Source organism: Solanum verrucosum, unplaced genomic scaffold, assembly GCF_900185275.1.
Source record: "Solanum verrucosum unplaced genomic scaffold, falcon-dt-bn FXZP01000032.1, whole genome shotgun sequence".
Lineage (NCBI taxonomy): Eukaryota > Viridiplantae > Streptophyta > Magnoliopsida > Solanales > Solanaceae > Solanum > Solanum verrucosum.
Genome location: NW_026020569.1, coordinates 3,230,323 through 3,255,928, shown reverse-complemented (window position 1 = coordinate 3,255,928; position 25,606 = coordinate 3,230,323). Strand labels below are relative to the sequence as shown.

Sequence of the window (25,606 nt, the reverse complement as noted above, 5' to 3'; positions counted from 1 at the left end):
CTCAAGGATATGTGAAATAGAGCAGAAATTTGAGAATAAAAAACATATTTGAAGAAAATAATTGGTCAAAATTCAAAACTAATATTAAAATGCAAAAACAGTACTTGAAGTAAATCTGCAATGGTTAAAGTGTGAAAGTATTTGAGGTATGTTGTTATATCCTAGGTAACATAATGTTCTAATAAGTCATTGCACCTTATCCATAATGAGAAAAATAAATACAACAGCACTTAACTGACGTGACATTTTTAATTTTTTTAGATTTTTGTTATTTATATTTAGCATAGAAGAGACCCTCGCTCACGCTATTTCCTTTTAAGTCCAAAAAATTATAACTATAATTAATTGTTAGGCAACAAGTATCCTGCTATACTAGGTTTTAAAAAATAATTTTTTTATATTAGTGATATTTATAAATTAAATTCTTATAATTTTTAAAAGTAAATCTGGCAATAACAGGAAATTGCTCATCTTTTTCCTACCCCTTTTGTTTTGATTGCCTTTCCATACTTTCCCCCTTGCAAGTCAAATTAAAGAGAAATAAAAAAGGGAAAGATGCTTAATTGTATTATTGTATATGACTTTCGATCTCAAAGTTGTGTGAAAGAGCAGACAAGTTAAACAGTTGTTTTTGATTCTCCCCAATCATTTCCTCTTTAGTCTTAAAACCCGGCACCATCCAAGGAATAAAAGCACCAAATGTTGTTACGCTTCATCTTAATTCAGTAATTTTGATACGAAATATAAGTATATATATGTAAAAGTAAATTAAAAACTCATAATTTATAGTATAATGAATTTAGTTATAAGAACTTTAAAAGTCCAACTATTAATAATTCAAATTTTGAATCTTCCTTCTTCTATTTTTTATGAATAGGCAAGAGCTTTCTGCCTATTCATATTAATAAAATTTCTAAATGGTGCCACCCTTTCTAGGACAACATCATGGTTTTGTTACGACTTTTTCAGGAAAAAAAATTAGTACTCATATTATATTATTAATAATAATGACTTCAAAGTTTTGCAAAATATTCCATTTTCAATTGTAACTTGGTAGCTACGTCTCTCGTAAACTTGTAATTATAAAAAGCATATTATCTTGCCGTGCACATGATACTAATACTATGTTATCTTTCAGAGAAGGTGCTAAGCACTAAATCGGATTCATTGTTTGGTTTGAATCAATCAAATAGACTGACTCTATATATCAATTTGTCAAATACGTAACACTTGCTAAATCAAACTGACATACTAAAGTAAATGTTGTTGAAAAAAACATAATTTGCTATGTTTCATTTTTTAAATTAGACCAGGCTACATTATTTTATTTTTGACAAAACTTATTCAAATCTACTAAATACCGGTGTTTATGATTTTCGTAAGAGATGACATAACATGTGAATAAAGAAGCCATGCTAATGTCATGTGAACTGTTTTTCTGTCCTCTTCCTATTAAAGTTTCTTTCCTTTTGAGGACGACAATATCACGGTTATAGCATGAGACTCTCCAAAAGTCATACTACACATAATATTTTTCAAGTATTCTACAATGTTGCTACTTTTAATACTAATGGTTCTTTCAATGTCTCAAAATGATAGTCCGAAAATTAATCTACAAATGTGTTTTAAATATAAGAAAAGACGCTCTAAATACAAGAAATCTCTTCCTTCAGTAACACAATAATAAGCAAAATAAAGAAGCTAAAATGAAGCAAGCAAGCACGATGATAACAAAATTTGTAATGCTTTTTCGGAGGACAAATATCATGTAGCACTGGTCTTCTTCTTTTTCTTCCTTGAGGCAAAGCTACTGGGTCCAATCTCAAGGGACATGCGTTTTGCCCTGCCACAAAACAAAAAATTGATCTTCACATGTTAAATTTAAATGTTTACCCAGTTTCTGCATATAATTTTTAAATATAGAGGGGAAGGGCATGGTGGTCAATACAAAACGTGTGGCAGGAGGCATCAAAACTTTGACAGAGTAACCATACCGCTTAGAAAGCTCTCCGGCGTCATGGTTATCCTCTTCAGTTCCTCCATCTGATCACAGAAAATGTAGTAAGATTTTTCATGCATTCACCAAATCAAATTCAATAGGCACTGATACTGACAAACACACACCCAAGCCGCCTAGCTGTTAACTGAAACCTCAATACCATATATATGCTTATTGAATTCACAGAGCTCTATATCATATGCAGTATGGCCTTTTATATTTTGTTCTAACAATTGGCTTTAGAGAAGAAAACAGGATGACTTCTTCATGAAATATATTTATGAGAAGGAGAAAAAGGAATGACTTTTCTCACATTGGAAGGCAAATATTTATCAAACACCTTTGAAAGTAGATAAAAGAGCTAATGTTGAGCTCCATCAGATTTATGTTTATAATATTCAAGGAGCATGCATTGCAATTCACTAGCCATGAAGTATGAAACAAATATATTTAGCACAGAAAAAGCAGAGACAGATAGCACATTCAATTCACAGGTTTGATTGTGCAAGAACAGTGGTAAGCTTCTGCCCTACCATCGCCAAATTTGCATGCAGTGTAGGCATTTATGTATCTATCTTACATACAGCCTAAGGTAGGGACAAGACTGCGTATGCACCACCCTCTCCAAACCCCACTTGTGGGATTATACTAGGCATGTAACAAAGGCGATTCTAGGATTTTTCGAATATGGATGCACCAAGAAAAATGTATTAAGTGGGAATTGATCCGCAGTCCTCAAGGTCAAAAGCTCAACATTTAACCATGTGGACCAACTAGACTTTTTATAGTACGGGTGCCAGAATATAATATTATACAAATGTTAGAAAATATATACATAAAATATCTAATTTTACGAAGAGACCACGGGTTCCGCTGCCCTATTTTTTGCCTCTAAATTCGCCACTGGGTATGTTGTTGTTGTTGTTATCTAACATACAAAGATATACGTGGGATTTTTGGCAATTTCCACCCTTAAAGTTTACGATTACTAATAACGCATACCTTGCCCAATAGCATCTTCTTCTTCTTCTTCTGATTCCGAACCAGATCCCCATCGATCACCTCCATCATCATTGTCCCAGCGAGCACCAACTGGAGGCATCCAAAACTCATCATCATCTTCTGAGCCACTGTTCTTTCCAGAAGAATCCCTTATTTCGGATATAACCTTGCTAGCATCTTCTATTTCTTTCTTTTTGTTTTTCTTTTTGTCCCGACGATTAGCTTTGCTATCCGTCTTCTTAGCCACTTCATTTTCTACTTGCTTTTCTAGCCCTCCATTTTCCATTTCAGTTTCAGTTTCCTTTTTCTCTGTTCAAAGTAGTGCATGTATCATAAGTGGTACTCAGTAGAATGCACAAGAACATAATATACATACACAAACCTTCCAATAAACAAGTAACTGAGGGCTCATAACAAACCTAACATTCTGAGAAACCGTTTTCCACTCATGTGTTTCCATATGTGCTCCTCCGACTTATTAACTGTATCTCCTGTTAATTTACATATCAACTTTGACCTGCACGAGTTGCATACCAAATTACACTAGAGATTAAATTAGCAGAAGAACAATAGGAAAGTACGCATATATCAAATTTTCCTCCATAATTTCCAACAAATTTTGCTCCTAGCATGCAACAAATGATCAATTTCTGTGTTGTACATCAAAAGTATTCCAACAGATTGCTACAAATTTTCACAATTCAAACGAACATGTCTTACTAAGGTCTTAAGCTGTATATATGCTTTAAATTGAATTTCCAATGTTCAAGGTGTATATCCCATTATAATAATTAGAATGATGAGCCTGTGGATTTTTCAGGCAAAAGGAAATAAAAGGGGTAGCCCGGTGCACTAAACTCCTACTGTGTTACTTTATATTTATAAACTCTTCCCCCGAGTGCAATACGTATACTGTTCTAATGCCAAAGGTTGAAAGAGAACAACAAAGTATGGCTGTTTCTAGTGCAATCTTACTCAATAGTTCCAAATTAACTATTTTTTTCCCTGGATATATTCCCTACTACATTACTACTTGAAAAGAATACATTGACTCTAGCAGTGAATTAGCGTTTGCATATAAAACCCTAGTAGAAGAATTAAGGACAATTACCGATTGAGAGGATCTTGGTTAAACATATTGAGAGGAGGTTTATTCTTAGAAAGAGCAGCATCAATTAGACCCAAGCGGCAGTGCTTGCTGTGGGCATAAGAGTCCCTAGCGTGTTCCGGCAGCTCATGCCCTGTTTGAACGCATTTGAAGCGGCCATTCTCCAATTTTTTGAAAGTCGGATTGCCCAGAAGCTTGTAACCTTCTTTTCCAGTGGATCCATCTCCTTCTTCTCCTACTCCACTTGCTTTCTTCCCCATAGCTTTCTTAGCGGAAGCTCGCAGAGTTGAGTTTCCGTTAGGGCAAAGCAGACGGTTTAACTATACCCAAATTCTTTTTGAACCCCCACTAGAATAAGAAATAGGAAATATAGTCCCTTTGCTTTTCCAAAATTTGTTTTAGTTCTTTCTGTTATAAAATAAAGTATTAGAAATTAAATACTCCATCCGTCTCATTTTATGTGAGGTAGTTTGACTCAGTACGAAATTTAAAAAAGAAATGAAAACTTTTAAAATTTGTGTTCCAAAATAAATTATAGAAATTTGTGTGACTGTAAATCATTTCATTAAGGGTAAAATAGACATTTTATAGTTAAATTGTTACTTAATATAGAAATGTGTCATTCTTTTTGGAATTGACTAAAAAGGAAAGTAAGTCACATAAATTGAGACTGAGGAAGTAACAAAGAAATGGAGAGAAAGAGTAGTAATGTTTTCCTTCCAATATGTCAATGCATTTATGTCTACATATAAAATGAGTATATATAGAAAATAAGAGTATATCTCTAATCCTTCAAAGTCATGAAGAATCTCTAAAGTCATAAAGTGTGAATTTGGTACGTGACATCCACATTTCATTATTTATAACACTTCCATATTTTTTTGTTTTTGCATAGAAAAATAAGGAGATGACAGTTTCTTTCTTTTCTTTCGGCAACAAAAGCTTTTATATATCCGTCATTCCATTTTATAAGATACACTTTTCTTTTTTCTCAACATATTTCAACAAAACAAAGTGAACATATGATGCTCCTTTAAAGATAGGATAGTCTTTTTTGTAGTAGTAACTGCAAATGAGTAAATAAGCAGTGACATTAAAGAGATAGTGAGACTTGCCATAATTTCAAAATTAGATTAACTTTCTTTTATTCTTGTTATGAAAAGTCAAATGAATTATTTCGCATCTCGCGGTGCTTACACTACTCGATTGTCGAAGTTCTATCCAAGCACTTCATCCGAAAACTTGTATAGAAAAGATTTTTAGCGGCACATCAATTCTTCTATACCAACTTAGTTGTTTGACTCTATTATTGACGTGACAATCAGCTATGTTTGCTCAACCCAATTTTGACCATATGTTTATATGATAATAATATGACATGTTTAACTCCACAACGCTCTAAGCTTATTTTTAACATGTTATGTATATTTAGCTTGTGTATAAAAACAAAATCATTGTTTATTAATTTCATATCTAGTCAAATACAATCATATACTAAATGATCAAGATAGAAGCTAGCGGATGTTGAATCCGTGAAAAAGCTTTGCCATGAACACTTCTCTTGAAAGTTTTATTGACGATTCTAGCTTGTTTCATCAAACATTTAAAATTAGCTTATTTTGAAAAGTATTTTTGGTGAAAAACAGTTTGTCTTTTACATAATAATTAGTGTTTGATCAAACTTTTTAAAAGTGGTTTAAGTGTATTTTTCAAAAAGGTTCTTGTAGGAAAAAAAACTTTTTTAGCTTCTGAAAAACAACTTTTTCTGCTCTCCCAAAATATTGGTCAAACACCTTGCATTTTAAAAATATGCACTTTTTAGAAAGAGAAAAAAAATATAACACTTTTAAGAAAAAAACAAACTTGGTCAAACATGCTAAAAATCACGTGAAACCATATCATGCCACATTAGGGGGACGAAATTAGCCCACCAAAATTACATACTGAGTTGCTGGAATAACGTAAAACACTTCAGCGGAAAAAAACCATATAAAGATAGAATAGAACAGATGATATGGTGCATATATACTGGCATCTGACCATTGTCAAACATAGTATCAGACCAAAAAACAAAAAAACTAGTTAACCTACATTAGCAATTTTTAAGCGTTGTGCTGATTTTCTATGTTGATCCAAATTCTGAAAACCATTTCTGATGTCCCCTGCAGAAACTGTGGGTTGTATCTTCTTTAAAGCTTCTACAAAGTCATCCAACGTAACTGGAATTTCCAAAATCTCAGCCTCGGACATGTTCTTAATCTCATCTGGATTTTTCCCTACATCTCATGCCATTTAAAGAAGCATCTCTGCAGATATTTGTTAGATCGTCTCCACTTTAAGTTTATCCTTATAAGCTCCTTTCGGCTCTTAAAATCAGGAAGCGGGATGTAAATCCTCTTTTCTAGCCTTGCCGCCTCCTACAGTAGTACAGTGAATCACCAATTAGCCAAGATCCAGAGATGAAACACAACACAAATCAGAGGGAAACAAAAGAAAGCTAATATTGACTAGGAAACTTAACCTTAGTGCCTCATCAAGATCCCAGGGGAAATTTGTCGCTGCCTGCAAAACTGTCACAGATTTGCCTGCAGTGGAGTTGTTTAACCCATCGATCTGAACTAGAAGTTCAGACTTCACTCTTCGGGACACGTCATGCTCTCCAGAAGTCCTAAGAAGAAGGTTCAGAGTTGATAAAACATTAATATGTGACCTGATAAGATAATAACTAATATGTAACAAATATCAGTTTAAAGTCACTGCGACCTCCAATCGCACTGCTCAGACGCGTTAATTGGAAGTCCAAAAACATATACATGCCAGTATGTATGGATGTCATTATCAGCTCATCAGTGCAGACTCAAATGAAACTAAAGTATATATGATTCAGTTTTGATAAAACATACAGTCTCTAATTTTCTTCCTACTAGGTATTCTTCTAAGGTTTCAAATTAATTTTTAACCTTCTCTGTTCTCTGAAGCTCCTATGTAAAGCTTTGAACTAGTAGAGACACATCACTTATTTACTCTGTAAAAGGCAAGAACGTCATGAAATTAATATACGGTTCATCTCCAATCAAGTTCTAATAGATGATTGAAGTTTAGTTACTAGGACGTGTAGACCCGTAACATATATCTAGGCCTAGAAGCTTTAGCACCTATAGTGATGAAAACAAACCTTACACAACAGGAAGACAATGAGAAATATCCTCAGTTGTCAAGTGTAGATGTAATCACTTTAGAAAAAAAACAGATTACTTACCCTCTGGCATTGCAGAGAGAATCAATTTCATCAATGAAAACTGTACTTGGAGCCTGAGCACGGGCAAGGTCAAACAAGCACCGTACCAATCGTTCACTCTCACCGTACCATTTTGCACACAACGAAGAACAAGTAACACTCAGAAATGTTGTCCCACACTCTGTAGCAACTGCTTTGGCCAAGAGAGTTTTTCCTGTGCCAGGAGGACCAAACATAAGAACTCCTTTCCAAGGTCTCCTGATTCCCTGCAAGTAACATCGAATATGTGAACTTTATAGAAGTTTCATAATAAGTATTCGTTACTCTTTTATTAATGTGCCATGTAGTTAGTAGTTACAATATGTGCATAGCTGCAACTCAAAAACTTATAAATCAGCAAGAAATTGCAACTTCCTATTCGATCAAATTGTACCCTCGTTATGTGACGACAAATATATGAGCCTATTCAGGTTCAATAGAAAAAAACTATTACCAACTTATTTTCTTAATTAAGTGCTGAGGAGCATATCCACCTCTGATGAACAGTTGTGGTTGGTATGGCGGAAGTCATTTTCCTCTAGCTCTGGCGAAAACATTTTTTCAGGAAAACAGATTCTTAGAAAATGTTTTCAGTGTTTCATTTGATTTTCTCTAAAATATATACGAAAAATAGTAATAGGAAAAATAATAATACTAGCGAATTCAGAAGTATTTTGATGAAAAATTGTAATTAGTAAAAGATTAAATAATAAAGTATAAATGTTATTTCGAGCAACATCACTCCCCACCCCCGAACACCAGAAACTAATGAAAGATATTTTCCTAAAATATAACTTCCGTTTTACCAAACACACACTCATCATTTTGTACTTTGTAGTATGCTTATATTCAGAATCAACTATCAGCAGTACCTGGAAATATTTAGGCATCCACAGTGGGAGTACCACTGCTTCCTGTAAAAGCTTCTTTGCCTCATTTAGTCCTGCAACATCATCCCATCCCATCCCATCCCACCCCTGGATTAGTATCCAAGATTTCCTTTTCAAGAGTTTATCGGCCAGTTGAGGATCAGGCCCTTTATACTCTCCTTTTGACTTAACACCTTCTACAGCGTTCTGATAGTTGTGAAGAAAGACGCTAAGAATATTATAAATAACTTAAAAGTCTCAGCTTAATAAAAATAGAGTAAAGTTAAATTTAAGTAAACTACGAATTCAGAATCCAACGTTAGTACCAAAAGATTATGTATAACCAGTAATTAAATTCAGCTTTATCCTCTCCACTAACTTTTTCTTGGATGCAGCTAAGTGAATTCACTGTGTTGTACACCATCGTTACAGTCAACTTCACATATGGTTAATGAATTTTATTTACTATAACAGTTAAGTCTACCTTCCATATAAAATCTCATCTATAGTCAATTTGGCCTCGTAGAGTGAAGATTAAAGATCATTTACAATAAGAGTTTGGCCTTGTCATTTATGTCTAGATCAACATTATCAAAATGTTGTCAAATAGTATTAAAGGCAGTTGAGGTATTTGTACCAATTGTTGCACTGTGTTTCTGTAATTATTCACCTCCCCAGCAATGTTGATCGTTCCTCCCTATAGGAAGATGACATTTTTTAACAAACATGCAACAAATACAATTCAAGTGAAGGTGAAAGATTATTTAAGATTGGAGTTGTCTGAAATACTTGCCTGAACTTGATGTGTCGTTTTCTTCTTCTCTATTGTCTTTGTGGGTGATAAACCGACCCTCTTTGAACACTACCACAAATATATATAAAGTAAGTGAATATTAATTTGTTGTGATTAAAGGCTTGAGACTCAAGGAATTATATATACCTGCTGAATTGCATTAGTCTTTTCTTGCTGGAATTGGAGGGTGTTGAGGTGTGCTGATAAATTTCGCTGAAGCCAGTATAGCATAGGTCTTTATAACCAACTAGTAGCTATAGGGTAGAGGAGTGAGTAACTACTGTAGAGGTAGTCTGAAAGCATGGTCAGATACTTCCGAATCTCGTAATTCAATTTAGGTTCCACAGCCATGATCCATTCCACCAGCTCCATCATGTTGAGATGGCCATCTTTGTTAGCGTCGAACTTGTCAAAGATTTTCTTTGTCCTCTCCTCTTTGATGGGGCGACTAGATATAAGCTAATTCACATAAATTGAAAAGGAGCGGAGCGGAGGGAGTATAAGTGTAAGCTTTGTGCAATATTGTCAGCATAGCAAAACTATTTATCCCAGCAATTATTCAAAATGCAAGCAAGCTAGCTATAGATTGGATCAAATTTTGTAAGTTTATCTACAAATGTGATTTTGGAAGTTTATCTACAAGGAGAATGATCTCCGATTAACTAAAGAGTTGGAATTCCAAAAACTACAAATTCAGCTAGTAATAATTGAAGAATTATATATACCTTCAAAGATCGATGCGTAAATATGTGGGCGGAATATGGTGACGTTCTTTGTGGTGATGATAAATTAGGGTGAATTCATTATAGCTTAGGCCTCGGGTACCAGAGGCAGTGAGGATGTAATTTAAAAGGTTGTTATTCAATTCGGGTTCTACAGCCATCATCCACGCCTCAGGCAGAGATGCCCATCTTTATTACTATCGAATCTATTGGAGATTCTCTTTATCTTCTCCTCTCTGCACTGCACATGCACATCTTTTTCTTCTTCAAAATAACGCTCTATATAGTTAAGGGTTCAGGGAAGAAGAAAAGGGTTTTGCAACTTAATTTTTGGGTACTCATTCAACTTTATATAAGTTTATACCTATGCCAAATTATATCTATAATTAACTAAAATAAGGAGTCTCAGTGTCACACAAAGATTTTTAAAAAAAAGGCGTTTCAGGCCGCCATGGTTAAGCTTCCATCTTTCCAGGGAGAAGGATTCTTCTCTAAGATTTGCTTCCCTTTTCATTTCTCTTAGTGCTTTTTTTTTATATTATAAAATTTTCAATAAGTGAGTTTTCTACTTCTTGTTATAGTGATTCAAGGGCACTGTCAGTTGGTTGAAGATGTAATATTACCAATATATTTTTATAGATAACTAGATATGTGAGAATGATCTAAAATGTTATGGAAACATATGAGTTATACCAAAAGATATTTTAAAGTTCTAGATTAAATATTTAGAGGTTATGAATATGAAAAGATGAGAGTTATGGATATCAAAAGTATAAAAATTGAATAGGTAATTAGATATGAGTTATGATTTATGAATATGAATATCTAAAGCAAATAGTGTGTATCTCTCCATTTTGCAGATTTGCACCCTTTTAAATTATTAAATTTCTCCATTTATCTTAAAGGATAATACTTTATCCACGTAACTTATATTATTTACGGACGGAAAAAGTTATGAGAAGAAAAGTTGACTAATTTATATAGAGATTTTTGGATTTTTTAAAATTATTATTAATTTATTATTATATATAGAGTCTAGAGATAATAAATATTATAAAATTAGATATTTTAATTAGAGATTAATCTAAGAAAGTGCAGAAGTCATTAACATGTTAATTAAAATGAAAATTTAATATTTTAATTAAATAGTTAAATGTTTTATAACATTTTAATTTATATTAATAGGGGTAAAACTGTAATTTAACTTTTAACATTTTTTGTTCCCGCTTATAGCAATATGATATGATATTTGGTTGGTATATAATTTTATTTAGAATTGAATCGCGATAATTTGATCAAATCGGACCAACTTAGAAATCTATGCTTGGCAAATGAACAAACCAGACTATAATTTGTGATTGAATTAAAATTAGAGAAGACTCGGCAATCAAAATTTTCAACATAACTTAGATTGATATTGCCTCGATATAACTACAGGCACTCTAAACTGGATAACTCGCGGGATCTCTTCCGTGAAACAAATGACTTTACAACAAAACACCCTCCTAATGGTCCACGCATAGATCAATAGTAAGCCTCAAATCTAGCACCAACCTGCCCTAATCAACCTCTAGTTCAATGCTAGAGCTTAATCATGTGCTACTAAATAGTCATTCAGAACTAGCGTGTAGACATTTCACATTAGGACATGATCTTGGTTTTTGATCTATTGAAGAGCCCCTCAAAAAAGGAAACACAATAATGGATTGAGAACTTACAAGCATAAGTTATAATTTGATTTCATAACTTATGATTTTGACTAATTATTGTTATTTTCGCTTAAAAAGAAGTGCTATAAGCATTTATTTACCCGCTTAAAAAGAAGTGATATAAATATTTTTTTAACCTTATCCAAATACTATAAAAATATCATACCGCAACATTACAAAAGTGGCTAAAAGCTATTTTGGCTTATAAGTTACAACCACAAAAAACTAAGCGAAGTCAATTCAATCCAAACAGTTATGGCTTTAGCCTAATGGTCCGGTTGTTTTTACTTGGAAAAGCATTTCATCACGGCATTTTCTAATTTGAATAAGTTACAACAGAAAAGGCAAATGACAAGTAACGAGATAAATGCCACTGCTTACTTAAAAAATATAACATTTTCAATTTCAGTGTCCATTGAGCAATAATGGAATGTGTAACAGTAATGTTATCACTAGTACTACTGCTGGCCCCCTTGAAGAAGATCACTAGTATTGCAATAGCACCCAGCGATTTTCCGGCAGTTTACAATTTCGGGGACTCAAATTCGGACACCGGAGGTATCTCTGCTGCATTTGAACCAATACAAGCACCTTATGGTGAGAGCTTCTTCCGCGGACGGTTTTCAGATGGTAGACTTCTCATTGACTTCATCGGTAACATAACATCCATCCAAATCAATATCATTATTCATTATGAAATCAATTGATTGTGGATGTTAACTCTTTTCTGCAGCTGAGCTCATGAGATTACCTTACTTGAGTGCCTATCTAGATTCCATTGGCTCGAATTTCAGGCACGGAGCTAATTTTGCAACAGGAGGATCCACCATTAGGAGACAGAACGAGACTATATTCCAAAGTGGTATAAGCCCCTTTTCCCTGGACGTTCAAATTGTGCATTTTCATCGTTTCCAATCCAGAACTGAAGAGCTCTATAGACAGGGTAAACATAACTAGCACAGCCCTATATCATTTTGATGTTCCAATTTCTATCGTTTTAAGCTGATTTGACACTATGTCTCAGAGAAGTACAAACTCCCAAGACCTCGGGAATTTTCAAAATCTCTCTACACAATTGACATAGGCCAAACTGATTTAGCTGTTGGCTTCCACCAGATGAGTAATATACAACTTCGGACTGCCATACCAGACATAATAAACCAGTTTTCTGCAGCAGTAACGGTAGTATACACAGCTTTCAACAATTTTATCATGAGTTTAATAAGTGTAATTGTAATTTTGTTTGACAGCGTCTATATCAACAAGGAGCGAGGGCATTTTGGATACACAACACGGGTCCAATCGGTTGCTTACCAATAGCCACATTATACCTCAGAAATCCAAAACCAGGTGTTCTTGATAACTATGGATGCTTAAAGAGCCATAATAAAATGGCCTTAGAGTTCAATAGACAGCTGAAAGCCAGGATAAGAACATTGAGAGCAGAGCTTGGGCATGCTGCTATAACATATGTAGATGTCTATGCTGCCAAGTATGAATTGATCAGCAATGCCAAGAGCCAAGGTATACGTTAGTACACAAACACATACCAATAATTTTACCATACACTTGTTGTTTCGTGCCAAGGCATTGACAGATGAAAGAAATCATCTAACTCTACGAACTTTAAAATTTTGAACAGATTTCATGGAACCCCAGAAAATATGTTGTGGGTTACAGGAGGGGAACACGCATGTATGGTGTGGGCAGAAAGGAATAGTGAGAGGTGCAGAAGTTTTTGGAGGAGCTTGTGTCAACCCTTCAGATTACATAAGCTGGGATGGAATACATTACTCACAAGCTGCTAATCAATGGATTGCCGATCATATACTAAACGGCAGTTTCTCTGATCCTCCCATTCCCATTACACATGCTTGTCATAAACATCTTCACTATTAGGAATCTTGTATTATAAATGTGCATCTTAACTAGCGATTTTCATATCTATGTCAAGTAAAATCTTCATCTTTTCCTTTACTTTTCAAATTATCCACACTTGATATAAAAAAGAAACTCGCAAGTTTGTAGTATAAAGTCGAAGGGAGAGAGATTCCAGATAAACTCAGAGACCTTAATAAACACAGTACAAATTTACAACTCAAAATACTAGAATTTATTTTCATGTCCAACTACTGTACACCAAGAACACTAGACAAATCGTACAGCAAAGATTTTTTTTTATAAATACATTGTACGACAAAGATAATATTTTCTTTTTCTGGATAAATAGCAATGCTACAAACTAAATGTGAATAGGTTCACAGCTCACCCTTATAAGACTACTAGATACATACAGCAGATTGTCCAAATTTAGTAGCTCTGGACGTGTAAAGAGTAACTATATTTCACTGGCGATGTCCATCTGGAAGAGCAACAACCTGGTTACAGGGCACCATGCGTTGAGGTAAAGACCCATCCTCCTCATCGTCATCAAACTCCAATGTGTAACTGCAAAAGGGGAAACAAAATGCATTAAATCCGTGAAAAATAATCAATGATTCGTTGGTCAAAAATTTGGAAATTAACAGTCAATTTCAAGAAAAAGAAAAAAGAAATATTGAGCTAGATGAGCAACAGATTATAATAATTGATCCCAGTTTTCCCTTCAATCAGAAGTCATTGCTCAATTACTGAGTACTATAGAATCTTAAGCTCATCGCTGATCTAAGAGGCCCGGTAAGGGAATGAAAAGGAAAAATCACTTACTCGTCGCTCTTCCTCTGGAATTCGATATACCATTTGGACCATCACATGCAAATGTAAGTCAAAAACCAATCAGTTCCTCAATACTTATGATATTTTAAATAGCTCATTAAAGAAAATCAGGACAAACTACGACAAAAGGAAACTAGATACTGATACCTTGCGGGCCTGGACTACTGTGGCTTTGTACAGGGCTGTGGTTCCTGGGTAAACTGCCAAAACTTGTTTTCCAGGAGGGAATTCTGGAGCGGTTGCAAGATCACTCATCTTGGGAAAAGGTATAATATGTGACCAGGGTAGCTTGTACTTTCTGTAATTGGCAAAAGAATAGAACCAGTAAGTCAAGTAAGAAGGCGAATAATCATTTAGTAAGCAAATCCGTAGCTGAAAAAACGCAACGTAGATATCAATGAACAAGCAGCCTCTCAAAGTACAAAGAGTGAAAAATCACATGTAATCGGTTATCAGTCATCAAATTCTTCAGTAGCAATATTAAGCTTAGAGGAAATGAGATGTCGCAGAATCTTAATCACAAATATCCACAAGAAGGTGCTGAGAACAGATTATTGTACAGCAACTTGCAAGACAGCTGAGAGTAACTTATGGACTACTTACTTGAGGATACCAGCCAACAACAATCACCAACAAGTCGCAAAAAAGGACGCAATTCAAAGTACTAAAAGAGGGAAATATAAGTCACCAAAGTTCCTCAATTAGTTGTTCAAAGCTAGAAGCTCAAACAGTGAGGCAAGTTTTTTTGTGTAAGGAGGTCACATCATCAGACAAGATATTACCTTTTTGATTTTCTAGTTTTCTCCAATTGATGTATATGATTTGTTAGTCTCATGGGAAACTACAATAGAGTTTTAGTGAGGTCCTAGAAGAAGCGGGAAAATTGATTTGTTACGTGTCCCTCATTCTTTTACCTTATATTCCCTAGTCTCTGTAATTCTTGCGCAGCTTCTTAGTTATGGAAAGCAAATAACACTTGGACAAAAGATGCTTAAGTAAAATTGTTGTCACTTAGATCCAAGGAAGTTCCTGAAGTCGCTTCATCACTCTCTCTCCCATCCCCACACCCCCTAGATAAAATGCACAAACAATCAAAAGGGAAGTACACAAGCAAAATATAAATAGGCAAAAACAATCAACAAATGTCCAAAGATCAATTGTAGGCTACCTCTGGCCACCACCTTCCTCATCATCGCCCGGCTCCTCATCTAAAACTTCAAATCTGCACAGGGAAATGCAATGTTAATACAAAAATATATGTAAATGAATTCAGTCTAGATCAAATTTTTAACTTGAAGCTATGTCACAGAACTTACTCCTTTGATTCTTTGTCATAATGAGTAACTTTGACAATAACCCACTCATCCTTTTCACCATCTTCTTGCGCAACTCTAGCAGCCACCTAATCGTAAAAAGTTATTTACTTTTGTTGAATGATATTATGACAATTGAAAAGGAATAATTTACTTTCATGAAATCAATCCATACTTGTTCCCCCTTCAAGCTAGCAAAGAACTCCTGCTGATTTCGCATGGAAGGAGAGAGCCTAGGAATGTCAGGATCACCTTTCATCCTCTTCTTTTTCTGCTCGTTGCCTTCTGTCATCCATGCAAGTCCAAATGCATTAACCAAGGTGAAGCAATTAAAATTGAAGATCAAAAATATAGTTGAGTCTATTAGTAATAGTTTAAGCAAATAGCATAAGTCTCTTTTTGTTTAATTTCATAAAATAGATATTTGATGCATTAGCCTCAAAGATAATTTTACTTTTCGACATTTTCCTTTACCCTTTCCCTGAGTTTTGGAACCAATTTTTGCCTTAAAAGGAAAAGAAGGCAAAAGGCTCTGTCATCAAATTAGCAGCCAAGATAATTTTTTTGTATTTTCTCCAATATCCCAAACTATTCTGCCTCTGTAGTCCTTTCTAAGCTCGATTCTATGAGAATTGAGACCTCAAGTTAAGGGTACTCAAGTTAACGTATAACTACTATTCAAGTTCTTTAGAGGAAACAGACACATATACAACTTAAAAGTATACACGGGTGAGGTAAGAATCAATAACCAACCTCCAGATTTCAAATAATATATTGCAAGCCAAATACTATATTGTAAGCCAGGTATAAATTTAAACTTTAAAGAGCATAAAACTAGAAAATTAATGATTGTTAAGTTAATCAATTGTACACACACCTATCCTTCTTCGTTGTTGGCCAGCACCTCCAGCAGGAATCATTGCATCCAGCTGGCCCAACAAGTGGTTGGAGATACTACAACCAAAGGGCAAGGAAGGAGAAATAAATTAATTTCATTGAAAATGAAAATACAACAAGTATCACTATGACACATGACTTGTAAGAACAAACATTTTAGAGTTTCCAAGTCTAAATTGTCAAATAAAGAGTTGCATAAAACTAACACGACGTAGCTCCATTTGGAAAACATAGAAAGCTGTGAGTCAAAAATCACCACACCCACCCTTAACCATCCTCCAAGCAAGGAAACAGTGCAAAGATAAGTACCTCATCTCACTCTCGGAAAGCTCTTTGGCTTGAGTGTATAACATCTTAAGTTTTGACAGGGAATTGTCACCTGGTTTCTCAACGGCTTCTGGAGCTGCAGAAGGAATGGGAAAGTGCCCAACTGTTAAGTGCCATAATACTTACACTATAAGTCTAGGTAGATACATGTCACATGCAAGTTTTCTACTTCAAACAGGTCAATGATCTTCGCCAATAAAAGTAGTGCTTAATTTTAATATTTTATTACCTGTTTTTTGAATTTTGGGAGATCACACAAATCCGAATTTATAAGAACTTTCCAATTCTTTGGATTCAATCATGAAAAGCGTTAGAATCTGTCAAATTCACACCAACTTCGAACAAGGGAGGAACTTCAACTTATCAGAGAGAAGATGTAAAATTCAAATGAATTATGTAGATTCCTAATACAAAAAAACTGTTTAAAGGGGATTCACAAATGACTACATTACTTAGTAACTAATCATATAGAAGCAAAAATCAGTTGGATAACCCCATAAACCAGTGGCATTAGAACCTAAAACCTCTCGCTCTACCATAATGTGTTGTACACAGGCTACCCAAATGCAAGCATTAGTAGTTGCTTCCACAATTTGAACCCGTGACCTAAAAACCTACCAATACACATCAAAATTCACAAAGTAGGGTAAATACAAAGGATTTTAGCAGGTCATTAATTACTGTTTCTCATAGAATTAGCCTGACCTGATTGCATAAATATTTATTTTTAGTGCATTCAACTTCTAACCACTTTCTTCACTAACTCTAATTTAGCCAGCCACAAATATAAATTGTGATCAAACGAGTAAAAATTAATAATTTAGAGTTGAAATACTAACTGTTTTGAAGCTTTTTGTGCATCTTATTGATTTCAAGGAGTACTTCCTCTTGCTCTTTCCTTAAACGATCAAGCTCCTTCGATTTTTCCAACATTTCAGCAATGTCCGGTGACGCCATTTTACTTTCTTTTCCGATGAGATCGGAAATTCCACAAGTTTCGATACCTAACCCGGAAGAAGGAGAGCTCCAGCTAAATCATCGTCACGTCGTCTTAGGTTGTCGGAGACTAATTGGGAGATAAACTTCGCCTGAGAGTTGCGTCAAAAGTCCTCTTTGCCCCTTTGATATTTTGCTTTCCCTTCACTATTACTGCTAAACGTAAAAATAGCACAAAACATGTGATGGAATATTCTTCCTCTTACAAATACTTATGGATCGTTTGCTTTGATAATTCATAAGACAATAAACGGATTAAGATTCAATCCAATTCAAATCTAATTGGGGTAAAACTAATCAAGTAATGGATCATAAATGGATCAAGATCAAACCAATTTTACTAAGTATTCATTATTTTATTTATATTTTAAATTATTTAATACCTAATAAATTTTTGTTTTTTTTATTATGACTATATATAACATATCAAATTAAATAAATAAGTTTTTTTTTTAAAATATTTTAACAAGATCTCTCATAAGTCAATCTAAATTACATATCAATTTAATTTTTAATGTACTCAAATGAATTGAACAAATGAATAAGTGGGACAATAACTCATCCAAACTTAAGCAAATTGGACAGGTTGGATAGTAGGATTTAATTTTATCACTCATAAATCCAAATAAACCCCTCATCTATTAATAGTTAGCAATATAATAATTAAAAATATGAAATTATACAAATATTTGATAATCACATGATTCGTTCTCTTTCTTCATATAAAATTGATTGGGAATGGGAGTACATTTTAATGAGGAACAATACGATAGTTGGACTTTTGTAACATAATATAATTTAAAATATCTCCGAACAAAATATCACAATTTAAAATAATTAGAAAAAATATTATCCACAGATGAGATAATATGATCTTAGTTATTACTCGAATAAGATATCTTAATCTAAAACGATTAGAAATAATATTTAATATTATTCACACATTTCCGGTTACAATTACTAGTTGCATCTAATAAAGAATTATCAAAAACATGAATGGTAAGCTTCTGTTAAAAATTTTAATCGAAGTGATTTGCTTAGATAATTTTAGTCGGGAGTTAAAAATTATCATAACACCATGGTAAGCAATAAGCACCCCTCACTTTCAATCTGAAGGTTGCGAGTTCGAGTCACCAAGGGAGCAAAAGGGGTGAAAGCTCCTAGGGTAAGGAGGGTTAAGAAAAAAAATAAAATAAATAACTTAAGGCTTATATATATATTTTGTACTCTTATACTGACGGTTTTCGAGGAATAATTTCATGATTTTTCTTTTTAAAAAATAGAATAATAAGAAAGGCAACATTTAAAACTTTCACAAAGATTAATGAGCAATAGGAAGTTGCTTTTTTTAAGAAAGCGATCTACCGTTAATAAGAAACTTTTTCGCTCGATTTAAAATTTAATTGAACATATTATTATCAAATACAGATGGAAAAGAAAAATCAGAAAGTAATTGATAATCAGTATATTACTCTTATTTAGAAATGGGAGTTTGGAGGACCAACATTGCACTAAAGAGTTGGACTAAAAGCTATAGAAATTGTACATTAAGGCCCACCAAAAAGATGAACTAAAGTAACTTCATCTACTTCTACTTTTTCTACACATATTTTTCTTTAATAAAATAATTATTGCCTCCATTTTTATTTTTATTTTTAACATTTATTTTTAATTTTTAAAAATTGGAAATTTTATGTTAAAAATTTAAATAATAGAAAAAATGATTTATTTAACTTTTATCATCATCAATACTACTAATTTATTTGACGTTTTTTCTTAATCTTCATCTCATCATTAATGTTATTTATATAATTTTCTTAAATCACTTATTTTTTCTTTTTTAACTCTTTTATATATATAAAAGTTGGATATGTAAATGATGATGTGACATTTCTTAGAAGCTAAGATTACTATTTATCTAATTTCTCCAAAAAAAATTAAAAAATTGAAGATATCATACGCAAATTTATGGTCAAACTTAAACTATTTGATTCTCAAGAAATAAAAAGTCTCACATAAAATGGGACAGACGAAGGATAACTCTCAATTAAATTTATTTCACTTTTTATTTTCCATTTTTAACATAATTTTTCAAGTTGGATTTCTAGGAATTCTATAGTAGACCCATTTAAATTTTACTTTTTTGTTTTAAATTAGAGAACTTGGCCGCACTTCGCGCGATCATTTAAATTAAATATTTTTGATTAATTTTATATTTACTCTGTTGTTTAATCGTAATATTATTATTTGTTTTAATAATATGAAGATTGTGAAAATAAATAAAGCTTCACAAATTTTACATCTATTAAATGAGGAAGAATATATTTTTTAGCAAATAAGTTAAAATATATTTGCTAATAACAAATTCTTCCATTGTATGAAGTTGATCCTTTAATATATAATATATATTTCGGTCTACCATTCTCCTTAAATGTCTAAGAAATATCTCATAATGTCAAATAACACTGTAATACTCCCTCTGTCCCTAATTACTTGTCCACTTTTAAATTGACACATTTATTAAGAAATCAATTAATGACATAGTGAGTTTATCATTTTACCCCTATTAATTATGAAGTAGATGAAAAGTTCTGCAATTTTCAAAGTAATTAGTCATTTAATTGAGGGTATAATAGGTAAAAAAATATTCTTTCTTGATTTGTCAAAATGGACAAGTAATTAGAGACAACTATAAAAGGAAAAGTGAACAAGTAATTAGAGACAGAGGGAGTACTAAACAAATGCATCAACAAATGAAATTTATATTAAAAATATATTGAATAATGATGTAATGATACCTTAATAGAATTTCCTATCCATTTAAAAAAAAAAACCTTCACCCTTTCAATTTCGTTATATCTTCTTATTTAGTAGAAGAATCATCATTTATTATATTCTACTCCACCTTAATTTGTACCATCAGAGTTTTAAGAATAAACATTAAATTTTAAATCGAAATAAAAAATCATTAAAAAATGATAGAAAAAATAATAATAGTATATGAAAATTAAAATAAGGTGCAAGAAAAGCCTTTTCACGATAATTTTTTGAAATATATTGATAACAATTAAAATAAAGTTGTTATTTTATCTTTAAAATTAAGTTTGATTGAATTGAATTGAATTGAATTAGTACAATGAGAAAAAATATTAAACTAATAACTTTTTAATGTTATTAAATGCATTTTATTTTTAATTGAGTAGTAGATGAAAAGTTCCGAATTAGGATATTAAAATAATATCTTACTCTCTCCTTAATTATTATGGTATTGCAAACATTTATTTTCCTTAAATCGTGATTCATTTTCCATTTACAGTTATATCCAATTAATTTCTATTGTATTGAATGTGGTTATGGGATATTGAAATAATATCTTTATCTTTCCTTAATCATAATAAAATTATAATTTAACATTTTTTTTTCTGAAATGATAATTTTGTTTTAATTCATAGAACATATTGTTTACTATATTGAATGTAATTATAATAAAACATATTGTATTTAGTATGACAAAAGAACTCAAAAATTGGAGAAATTAGATAAATAGTAATCTTAGCTTCTAAGAAATGTCACATCATCATTTAAATATCCAACTTTATATATATAAAAGAGTTAAAAAAGAAAAAATAAGTGATTTAAGAAAATTATATAAATTACATTAATGATGAGATGAAGATTAAGAAAAAACGTCAAAAAAATTAGTAGTATTGATGATGATAAAAGTTAAATAAATCATTTTTTCTATTATTAAAATTTTTAACATAAAATTTCCAATCTTTTAAAATTAAAAATAAATGTTAAAAAAAAATCAAGGCAATAATTATTTTAAAGAAAAATATAACCAAAATTGTCAAAAAAAATTGATAAAAATAAATAACTATCTATTAGTAAGAATGGTGTCACTACATTTTCTATTTTAACGTTATTGTTACGTATAGATAGAAACTTTTAGAAGAAGAAATGATCCAAAAATTTAAAAATAATGATTCCTTAAATGGTGATTCCTTTTCCATTTACAACTTTTCAATTAATTTTTAATGTATTATATATGGTTATGGATATTGGAATAATAATTTTATCTTTCCTTAATCATAATAAATTATATTTTAACCTTTGTTTTTGTGAAATGATAATTTTCTTTTCATTCGTACAACATATTGATTAATATATTAAATGTAATTATAATAAAACATGTTGTATTTAGTATGACAAAAGAATTCAAAAAATTTTAAAATTAAATAAATAGTAATCCTAACTTCTAAGAAATGTCACAAATATATATATATATATATATCTAAGAAAATGATATAAATTACATTAAAGATGAAATGAAGATTAAGAAAAGAAGTAAAACAAATTAATAATAATATTGATGATGATAGGAGTTAAATAAATCATTTTTTATATTTTGTAAATTTTCAATATAAAATTTTCAGTCTTTTAAAATTAGAAAATGCTAAAAAAATAAAACTAAAACTAAAAATCAAGGCAACAATTATTTTAAGGAAAAAATAACAAAAATGTCAGAAACATTGATAAGAATAAATAAGTATCTATTGCTAAGAAGGTGTCACCCCACATTTTCTATTTTAGCTTTATTATTACATATAGATAGAAACTTTAAGATGAAGAATGATCCAAAAATTTTAAAAATAACAAATCAATTATGTAAAAATACATGTGTAATTCTTATAAAGTTATAATAACTAATTTCTTCAAATAAATAATTAAATGAAAGAAAAAAAAGTAATTAAGAAAATAATATAAATAACACTAATTATGAGATTAATAGCATTGATGAGGAAAGGAACTAAATATGATCATCTTTATAAATTCTTTTTTAAGAAAATATATATAAACTTTAATTAAAGATAAATAAGAAAAAAAAAACTTTAATTAAAGATACAAAAAATCAAGACAAAATAAAAGAAGAAAGAAATTAGAAGAATAATGAGGTTGAAAGAAATAATATCTAATTTTCTCTCTTTTCAAATCACAAAATAAATTTTTGCTTGTTCTCCTCCTAATTTGATACGAATTCCGTAAATAGAATGATTTTTTCTCCAAATAATTTTTCTTACCCTTTGAAACACTAATCAACCTTCTTATAAATTTCTCAACCACAATGAATTTTCTCTCCTTGTAGGAGGAATAAATATTTTTTCAAAAAGTCTTTTATTTTGAAAATAATTTTTTGTTACATAATCTCTTTCTTTACATCAATGTCTTCACAAGAATCATGAGATATTCTCTCTTTCTCTTTTGTTAAAAAAGTCACATGACCTAGAAATTTGATGGACATCTTAGCGACAGAAGTTGATACCATATATTAATCATTATCGTCAGAAGAAGAAGAGCCAAAGTGAAGAAATTTGTTCTTATTTGTTACAAATGCTCAACTATTTTTTTATTTTTTTTTATAGGCTAAATAATTATAAACAGTTATAAAAAATGAATAGTTTTTATCTTTTCATCTTCCATTTTCATTTACTTAAATCTATATTAGTGTAATGGATGTTATAAAAGGCATAATTAATCGGGTATGACATAAATACTTTTTTTTTAAATACAAAACAAAGATAAAATGTCAAAAAAATGAAAAAAAAGATGAATAGAAATACTGGTCATAGAGAGATGCCACATCAAATTGTCAATATTCAGCTTTATATATACATATATAGGTTCATGCCCTTAGATGTTATTTTATTACTTTAGCTGGCATCGACATTTTTGTAAATCTAATATCTACTTTGGAACATTTTATAATGTGGCATAGGCTGACAATTGAGATCATAAATTTAAAATAATAAAATTTAATTTATTATAATACTAATACCAATATCATAAAGGTATATATATATATCATTTAAAATATATATAAAAAGTATTATAAATTGTAATAATTAACCGCTTTATTTTTTTTAAATCATATAACTAATTTGATTTACACTCCAAAATTCATAGGTGTCACATAATTTACACATTAATTCTTCATTACTTAATATATGTAATTATATCAATGACATATAAATTGAAATAAAAAAATTACATATTTTATTTGAAAATCACGTAATAGTACTATAAGGTATAATAATTAACAACTTAACATATTTTAAAATTTTAGTTGACTCTCCGAATTCCATATGTCTCATGTAATTGAGACAGAGAAAAACATATATTGGTTTAAAATTAATAAAAATATTATAAATTATAATAATTAACAACTTAAAATTTATAAAAAAAATCCTTTTAAAAAATTTAGTTGGCTCTTCAAATTCAATCGGTATTACAATAATTAAAACATAGAAATTAACATTATATAAATAAATTTTTTATGTAAAAAGTATTATAAATCATAATAATTAATAGCTTAAAATATTTCAAAACATATAAAAAGTTTTTGTTAACTTTCAAAATTTCATCTATACCGCATAAATTGGGAGAAATATAGATATATAGATATTTTAAGTTGCTAATTATTGTGAGTTATAGTACGTTTTATGTAATTTTCATATATATTACTCGCTTTGTCCTGATTTATGTGATACAAATGAAATTTCAAAAGTCAATGAATTTTTTATAAGTTTTTTTTTATATTAACTTGTTAATTATTGTGATTTATAATATATTTACGTAAAACATACTCTAAATAAAAATAATTAGCAACTTAAAATATATAAAAACATACTAAAAAATTGATTAACTTCAAATTTCATATGTACCACATAAATTAGAATAGAAATAGTAACATATATTGGGCCCCGTGCTGGCACGGGGTCCCATATCTAGTATGTCATAAAGAGATAGGGAAGGAAAACAAACCTTTGAAACTGCCTCAGGCCCTCAAGAGAGTGTTTGGCTATAGATAGAGGAGGTGTTAACCCTCTCTCAAATTAATACTGAATGTCAAGAAAACCTTCCCTAAAAGATGCGACGTACTATCATGTCACTGGTAATGGTAACTTTCGTTGAATATTGGGATAAAAGTTTTTGTATAAATTATGCAGTCTAAGGAAATTGTTTTAACTTAGATAGTGTATTGTAAGATCTATTTTCGAGGACAGTGTTACTATGATCTTTTATGTTTTCATTAAATAAAAAAGAGATATTTATTTTTATTACAAATAAGCTATACTTTTTAAAATATATTTTAGTTAAAAAAAAGATATTTATCCCTGCAATAATAAATCTGTTTCATCTTAATTTCTCTTTTTTTATATGGAGCCTATGTCACATATTTTTTCCCCAATTAAATCTATTGAGTATATTAATTACCTCATTTTTTTAAATTTATAAAAAGAGGACCCTAGGCCCGTCTACGTAGCGCCGTCACAGACCAAAATTCTCTTTTAATTTATTTATTTACAAAACTAGTCTTCCTCTTTCATGAAAAGTTGCGACTTTTATGAAAAGTTGTGACTTTTATGAAAAGTTGTGACTTTTATGAAAAGTTGTGACTTTTATGAAAAGTTGCGAATTTTATGAAGAGTTGTGACTTTTATGAAGAGTTGCGACTTTTATGAAAAATTGTGACCTTTATGAAATGTTGTGCCCTTTCCGAAGGGTTGTAACTTTTCCAAAGAGTTGTGACCTTTCCGATAAGGCACAATAAATATTTGTTCACACTACCCTTTGTTGTTTATAAATAGAGGGATTTCCTCTCATTTTAAAACAACGAAAATTCTTGAACTTCTTTTTCTTCTGCACAATTAAATATTATTTTTGTATCAATACACTGGTGAATATAATAGTTTTATCTTGAGAGGATCTATTCATTTAAATATCGGGTACTAGAGGGGAATAATTTTCTTAATTAAGGGGGCACTGTGCATTCAATGAGCTTGATTTTTTCCTTTCTGTTTCATTCAATTGTTACAGA

General features: G+C 31.1%; 4 protein-coding genes and 1 pseudogene across 5 annotated transcripts in view; 1 reads left to right on the top strand and 4 right to left on the bottom strand.

Moving 5' to 3' along the window:
- LOC125811031 (uncharacterized membrane protein At3g27390-like) overlaps positions 1-25,606 on the bottom strand; it is a 112,987-nt gene that overhangs the window by 81,060 nt on the left and 6,321 nt on the right. The window lies entirely within an intron of this gene.
- LOC125811045 (uncharacterized) lies at positions 1,575-4,451 on the bottom strand. Its single transcript, XM_049490535.1, has 5 exons — positions 4,113-4,451; positions 3,421-3,518; positions 3,002-3,310; positions 1,995-2,043; positions 1,575-1,843 (listed from the first exon to the last, which is right to left on the bottom strand). Exons 1-5 carry the CDS (start codon positions 4,367-4,369, stop codon positions 1,765-1,767), a joined length of 792 nt encoding a protein of 263 aa, XP_049346492.1. The 5' UTR covers positions 4,370-4,451; the 3' UTR covers positions 1,575-1,764.
- Positions 6,232-8,679, bottom strand: LOC125811014 (katanin p60 ATPase-containing subunit A1-like; annotated as a pseudogene).
- Positions 11,905-13,378, top strand: LOC125811013 (GDSL esterase/lipase At5g14450). Its single transcript, XM_049490502.1, has 5 exons — positions 11,905-12,133; positions 12,213-12,422; positions 12,504-12,661; positions 12,730-13,003; positions 13,122-13,378. Exons 1-5 carry the CDS (start codon positions 11,905-11,907, stop codon positions 13,376-13,378), a joined length of 1,128 nt encoding a protein of 375 aa, XP_049346459.1.
- Positions 13,555-17,901, bottom strand: LOC125811044 (SAGA-associated factor 29 homolog A). 2 transcript variants are annotated; one of them, XM_049490533.1, is made up of 9 exons: positions 17,571-17,901; positions 16,714-16,807; positions 16,385-16,461; positions 15,683-15,792; positions 15,511-15,596; positions 15,363-15,416; positions 14,342-14,492; positions 14,186-14,199; positions 13,555-13,927 (listed from the first exon to the last, which is right to left on the bottom strand). In XM_049490533.1, exons 1-9 carry the CDS (start codon positions 17,686-17,688, stop codon positions 13,825-13,827), a joined length of 807 nt encoding a protein of 268 aa, XP_049346490.1. In that variant the 5' UTR covers positions 17,689-17,901; the 3' UTR covers positions 13,555-13,824. The 2 variants fall into 2 exon arrangements, with proteins under 2 accessions (XP_049346490.1, XP_049346491.1); XM_049490534.1 differs by having other exon boundaries at positions 15,683-15,789.